Raw genomic sequence first — 6686 nt, forward strand, 5'->3', positions numbered from 1 at the left:
TCGAACTTGGGCGCGCGATTTTGAAGTATATTTCAATTACCAGAAGGAAGTCCTAGTTCGTGTCTAATAAAATTGTTTCACAGGTTCACGAAATGCTCCCTGCTTAATACCCCCTCATTAGTTCCAAAACGCTATGGAGTTTTTGTCCATCGTGTGTTCCTCGGTTGAATACGAAAAGCCTATGCTGACTCTATGGTGCGCGCTCGCACCTTTACCGTTAATTCAGTCCATCTGCTCCGAAATGACACCTCAGCGGCTCCAGCGTCGCACTTCAGCTGTCTCCGTGTTTCACCTCACGGGTAGCATAAGTGTTCACCCATTTCTTTTTTTCATACTGTTTTAGAGCGCACGTGAGACATTTGATTACTTAGTTAATCACGAGGACACCAGATATGGCAGTAATGACATTACTGTAATAAATTACAGTAATTAAATTACATCTTGGAGTAATGAGTAATGAAATGATTTACTTCTGTATGCTAGTAATTTATTAATCTAATGAATTACTTTCAAGCAGTAATTTCGAGAAAATTTCTTATTACTTTTGAAATTACTTTTAAAGCGAAAAATTGGAACTCTAACCAAAAATTTAATAAACATTTACCCAACGCTTCGGGACCACTTCGGTCCCTTGTTCACGGGTGAGAGACGAAAAGAAAAGAACACGCGTCGCCTAAATGCACATACGGATGTGGGGGGTGTTATGACCCGTCTACATCTCCCTGTACTTGTGAGGATTGACCTTGCATTCTGGTGCGGACGACGACCAAGCGAACGTCGAGACGGTTGGCGTGCGATCCGAACCCTTTTTGCACGTTCGACCGAAACCGGAGAAGCGTTTCTCTCGGGCCTCGGCTCAAGGGCCTCAGAACCGAAGTGGCCGTCGGTGCGTTCTGTCTACGGCGTCTGCATTCCACGGAGGCGTCTGCATTCCACGGGAGCGCCAGACAGAATCCCACCCTGAACAGATGGGCAGTCTGTTGTGTCTGCGTCTACCGCATGCAAGACAATCGCCTACTAGTCGCCCTCAATTCGGAGAAGAACAACGACCGAACATCGGAGCCGAGAGGAGGAGGCTGACGTCGAGGCCAACATTGGAATGCGGCGTTAACCAACCAATGGCACGGCAGCTCCAGAACCCCGATTTTATTATATAAAGACCTGTTCGGCTGCCCATTCGGCGCGCTCCTTTTGCCAACATGCTAAACGATATACCCATGTAAATAAACTAGTTTTCTGTTCTGTTAAGTTTTCCCAATCTGCTTCCCGACTGTCTGGCTGGGACGTTGTTCGCGAGAGAGGTTGGACGCCAGCGAGATGGCCATGCTACCCGAGAGACCAGGCTGGGCGTCGACTCATAACAGCTGGATGGCAGCGGTAGGATGCTGAACAACGCGGATCAAGACCCCCCGCAGACTCCACGGACCGATGACCACACATGTGGGTGAGTGTTCGGCTTTTGTCCCTAGAGACATACCAGGCTTTCGCTACAATTAATTGTTTGTTAGACGAAGCGGGTGGTTGAGACTATTCTGAGGCGTGGGTTTTAAAGAAGCCGTCAGGATAGTAACAGAGCCAACATTCAGAGCAATCATGAACCTCAGTTCGTTAGGCAAGGCAGATCTGATTTTGATTTGCGAGGAACTGGGTGTGGAGGGGGTGAGAAACAAAACGAAGGCGCTCATCATTGAGGCCATCAAAGCCACGGGAGCAGATGCGGATGAGCTTGCGGAGAGTTTGGACTTAGCTAAGGACAGACAAAGAGAGGAGCTCGAAAAGAGGGAGCGAAGCGACCGCATTCGTCGCGAGGAGCTCGAGCTTGAGCTAAAGAGGCAACAGCAGGAAATAGAGCTCAAGAAACTAGATCTCGAGTTAAAGAAATCTCCATCGGACGACGGAAGAGGAGCGGGCTCTGGCGGCGGAGACAGGATATCCTTCAAGATGAAAAACCTTATGCAGCCCCATAAGGTAGGAGAGGATATTGGCCTGTTTCTGGTCAATTTCGAGCGGACTTGCGAGAAGCTAGCGTTCGCTCGTAATACCTGGCCGCAGAGACTGCTAACCCTGTTGCCGTGTCAAGCAGCCGACGTCGTAGCGCGGCTCTCAAAGGAGGACGCTGAGTGCTACGACGTGGTGAAGTCGAATCTCCTTAAGAGATACCGTCTTTCCACGGAGGCGTTCCGGCTGCGCTTTCGACAGGCCAAAAAGGGGAAGGACGAATCATACCTCGAGTTTGCGTATGACCTAAAGGCCAATCTCATTGAATGGCTAAAGAGTGCTGAAGTATTCGACAATCTCGAGAGTGTGGTGGAGTGCTTCTGCTTGGAGCAGTTTTATCGCTCCATCCCTGAGCAGACGCGACTCTGGATCCTCGACCAGAGGGAAGTAAAAACAGCCCAGAGGGCAGCAGAGCTGGCGGAGGAGTACGCGGTACGCAGAAACCTTCGCGAGGAGGACCGCTATGGTTCGGGTCGCCGGGACACAGAGCCACAAGGCTATTCACGAAAAGGAAAATTCGGAGAACGAGAAAATCTCACAAAGGAGGCTGCGCCCGAAACCCAAGGTAACGAAAGGGGGAGTCGTCCTAATGAGGAACATCAAGCGATCAAGGAGAGTTCGGGCACAAAGCCTGAACAAAAGACGGCGTTCGAAGCCAAGAAGCCGATGGTGTGCTTCAAGTGTCAAAAACCGGGGCATATCGCGGCCGGATGTAGGTCTCCCAACGTCGTGTTTTCCTACATAAGTGAGAACGAGGAAAACCGGCGGCTGCTGGAGCCGTACTTGAGCGACCTGACTGTGAACGGGAAAGCGTGCAAAGTTCTCCGAGACTCGGCTGCCACAATGGACGTGATCCACCCAACCTACGTAGACCCCAACGGGTACACAGGGGGTTATGCGTGGATCAGGCAGGTAGTCGAGGAGCACAGTGTGTGCCTCCCGGTCGCCCGAGTTTGCATAGAGGGTCCGTTCGGTACGCTCCACACCGAGGCTGCGGTGTCCAGCAGCCTGCCGCTTCATTACCCCTACATCTTCTCAAACAAGTCTGATCAGATGCTCCGACAGAAGGGTCTTAGCTTTTCAGTGGGTTCTGTTCAAGCTCTAACTCGCTCTAAGGCACGGGACCTTGCTACAAAATTTCAGTACGAATTAAAGTGCTCGGATTCGGCTGAGACGGCGTGTAAAGAAGTTACCGACGAAAAAACTAAGGATCAGGCGGACAGTGCTCAGGCACCTGTAAGGGAGACTGATCCCGAGATCACGGAGGCTGAGCCAAGCGCGGCAGAAGACGCTCAGCATCTCGCAGGGGAGCTGGAGCCAGAGGGAATCGCCTTGACACTGGCGTCAGCTAGTTTTCAGAGGCTCTTGAGCGTCGAGCGATCAACTTTGATCGCAGAGCAGGAGGGGGATCATTCGCTCCAAAACTTGAATGAGTGTTGCCAGGAAGGCCTAGCTCGGAAGAACGTTATGTTCCGCAAGCGATCGGGTGTCTTGTACCGAAAGTATCGAGACCGCAAAGGGGTACAATTTGGTCAACTTGTCGTGCCAAGCAGGTACCGACGAGACCTTCTCCACCTGTCCCACGGCGGCTCGTGGTCTGGCCATTTGGGGATCAAAAAGGCGAAGGCACGCTTGTTGCAGGAATATTACTGGTCTGCTACGTTGCCGGGACGAGGTTTACCATTGAAACAGACCGTTGTCCTCTCACCTGGCTAAGGAACATGTCGCCCAAAAATGGTCGTCTGCTCCGCTGGAGCCTCGCGCTGCAGCAATATTCGTTTGACGTTAAGTACAAGCGGGGTAAACTGCATACGAACGCCGACAGCTTGAGCCGCTGCTCCTAGGCTGATGAAATCCATGTAACGCATTTTACCCTTATGCGGAAAGTCTATGTGTGCGTCCACAAAACTGTTAGTGAAGTATTGATACTGGGTTTTAAGGAGTATTCCTAGTTTGTTTGACTCTTAACTGTGCATTTACGCTAGTTATTTTGGGGTTTCTTTTCACGGGAGTCCGAGTTTATTGCTTCAATGTTGAATTTTGTTTTGCTTTTGTTAAGAACCTTTTGGTGTTATGCCTGGTGTGTCTCAAGGGATGGGCTGGGCGCTTGCTTACTGAGTGGTTTGAGGTTGTCGACAGCGGGAGTCCTGGTTATCATTGTTGATGAACCCACCCAAAACACAGCATATGCAAGACCTAAAGCGGCTGGGATTACAGCGTCACCACCCCAGCGTCATCGACTGCGATCTTCGGCCGAGTGGCTGCTGACCGACTCCACCTCAGGATCGACTTCGGGCGGCGGAGGTGCTGTTATGACCCGTCTACATCTCCCTGTACTTGTGAGGATTGACCTTGCATTCTGGTGCGGACGACGACCAAGCGAACGTCGAGACGGTTGGCGTGCGATCCGAACCCTTTTTGCACGTTCGACCGAAACCGGAGAAGCGTTTCCCTCGGGCCTCGGCTCAAGGGCCTCAGAACCGAAGTGGCCGTCGGTGCGTTCTGTCTACGGCGTCTGCATTCCACGGAGGCGTCTGCATTCCACGGGAGCGCCAGACAGAATCCCACCCTGAACAGATGGGCAGTCTGTTGTGTCTGCGTCTACCGCATGCAAGACAATCGCCTACTAGTCGCCCTCAATTCGGAGAAGAACAACGACCGAACATCGGAGCCGAGAGGAGGAGGCTGACGTCGAGGCCAACATTGGAATGCGGTGTTAACCAACCAATGGCACGGCAGCTCCAGAACCCCGATTTTATTATATAAAGACCGGTTCGGCTGCCCATTCGGCGCGCTCCTTTTGCCAACATGCTAAACGATATACCCATGTAAATAAACTAGTTTTCTGTTCGGTTAAGTTTTCCCAATCTGCTTCCCGACTGTCTGGCTGGGACGTTGTTCGCGAGAGAGGTTGGACGCCAGCGAGATGGCCATGCTACCCGAGAGACCAGGCTGGGCGTCGACTCATAACAGGGGCATTGCTCACGTCACGCAGTCCCGAGACGTAACTGCTGGACAGGGAGCCCGAAGAACGATTCACGTTCCCCTTTGTGTGCAGGATTACCTTTGTCTGAAATTAGAAAGTTCGTTTGCAAGCTTTAAAAGAGAAGAGAAAAATTATTTTGCATGGTAGTAAAAGAGCATCACAGGAAATAAACGACGGTCACCTGAGTGCAAAGTATTGTACTAAGAGCTCGACAGACGCACAAAGGAGGGCTGGAAAGTCGAAGGAGAAAAGCTTACGTGTATAGACATCGCTAGAAAGCAACAGCTTACGAACTCCAGGCACGACAGATTCACGGCATTGCGTCATCACGACGATACTATATTTCGCTCATCCCTCAGCTGACAGTTCGGCGGGAGCTGCAAGCTAACCAGAACCAATCAAACACCTTCCTTTAATCACCTGTCCCGCCCTCTGCGCGTGGGTATGAACGAGGGCGTGGCTACGTGGCGAACGATAGACGTGTGACTGCTCCAACAAACACGTAGCTTCCACCGTTCATCCCTAGGCTGGCAGTGCGTCAGCTTAGGGATGAACAGCTCATAGGCTACAAGGCGACGGGCACATCACCAGTGAGTTAAACCATAACTTAAAACCTGAGAGGCCACGACAAACAGATCCCCAGCCTTGTACTTTCGTCAAGCAAGGTCAAACCGTAAGTTTCGACCATTGTGAACAAGAAACGACCGGGATAAGTAGTTAATTCCAAATGTCCTGTCAAAACCCCAAAACGTTTCGTGCGTCCTCGAGCAGAGCAGGTTCCGCTCGTGGTATTCCTCCCTGCCTTTCCTTGGGAAACTTATTCGGGGGAAAGCCTAGAAGCGGGTAACGCCACCTGCTTGTTGGGAAAGTACACAATTTAGGAAGCCCGCGCCATTTCTCAGCTGGCGACGCTTCTGCTTAGCAACTATCCAGGCCCTTTGTGTGACAATGTGCAAACATTTGGGCTCTTCGGATGTTCGGGAGAAATGCTCCTTGAAAGAAATGACCGAGAATAGGTCAATTATGCTCGGCGACAAAGTTTCATGGCAATGCAGTGGAGGGTACAGGCACGCGTTGCCTCTCTCATTTTGAGCGCTGAATAAAGCTGTGCGCGGGCTCTCCTCCTCTTCACTTCATTGCCAAGAAAAGTTGTCGCCGAGTACAGTGCTCTTGGGAGAATAGAATCAGATTGCGTCCGAGGCGGAAGGAAAACGTTTCACGTGACGACTCCTAAGAACGAGCTGTCATTGTCCGACTTAACAAACTGACACGGACTACAACTTGAAAATCAAGAAGACGGAAACATATCACCCTTTTAGTAGGGACCTTCACCGTTGAATCAACAGCCAAACCGGTGAGCCGACTGTCTTTCTGAGTCACATCTAAAGAAGCTATTCATCATGTCTAACACATATGTCATGCGCGCTAGCAAAACCACTGTTCAGTATGGTACATATTAAGGCACATATGGTTGTTGCGGTGTAAACAGGAAGATCTGAGTTTTGGTACATATAGACCCACTTTTGACATCATATCACTACTGTGGCGCTGCTGTCGACAGTGCGCATGCGCAGCGCCTCGCTTCTCTCGGATATGGTTCCTGCACACGCGCTGTGGGGGCAAACGAGGGCTTGTTTTGTAAACACTGTATTGGTGTGTGCGGAAAATAAAATAAGCGCGAATTACTGCCTCGTGGTATTCA

The 6686-nt window shown here is 50.9% G+C and overlaps 1 protein-coding gene across 1 annotated transcript; it reads left to right on the forward strand.

Moving 5' to 3' along the window:
* Nucleotides 1–1593: 1593 nt before the first annotated feature.
* LOC121836720 lies at nt 1594–3714 on the forward strand. Its single transcript, XM_042291802.1, has one exon. It carries the CDS (start codon nt 1594–1596, stop codon nt 3712–3714), a length of 2121 nt encoding a protein of 706 aa, XP_042147736.1.
* Nucleotides 3715–6686: the final 2972 nt, after the last annotated feature.

The sequence above is a fragment of the Ixodes scapularis genome, unplaced genomic scaffold (genome assembly GCF_016920785.2).
Source record: "Ixodes scapularis isolate PalLabHiFi unplaced genomic scaffold, ASM1692078v2 PGA_scaffold0__279_contigs__length_252992795, whole genome shotgun sequence".
NCBI lineage: Eukaryota > Metazoa > Arthropoda > Arachnida > Ixodida > Ixodidae > Ixodes > Ixodes scapularis.

Bases quoted from the DNA above. Each gene is read 5' to 3' on its own strand.
- LOC121836720 (XM_042291802.1), top strand. From the start codon at position 1,594: ATGAACCTCAGTTCGTTAGGCAAGGCAGATCTGATTTTGATTTGCGAG.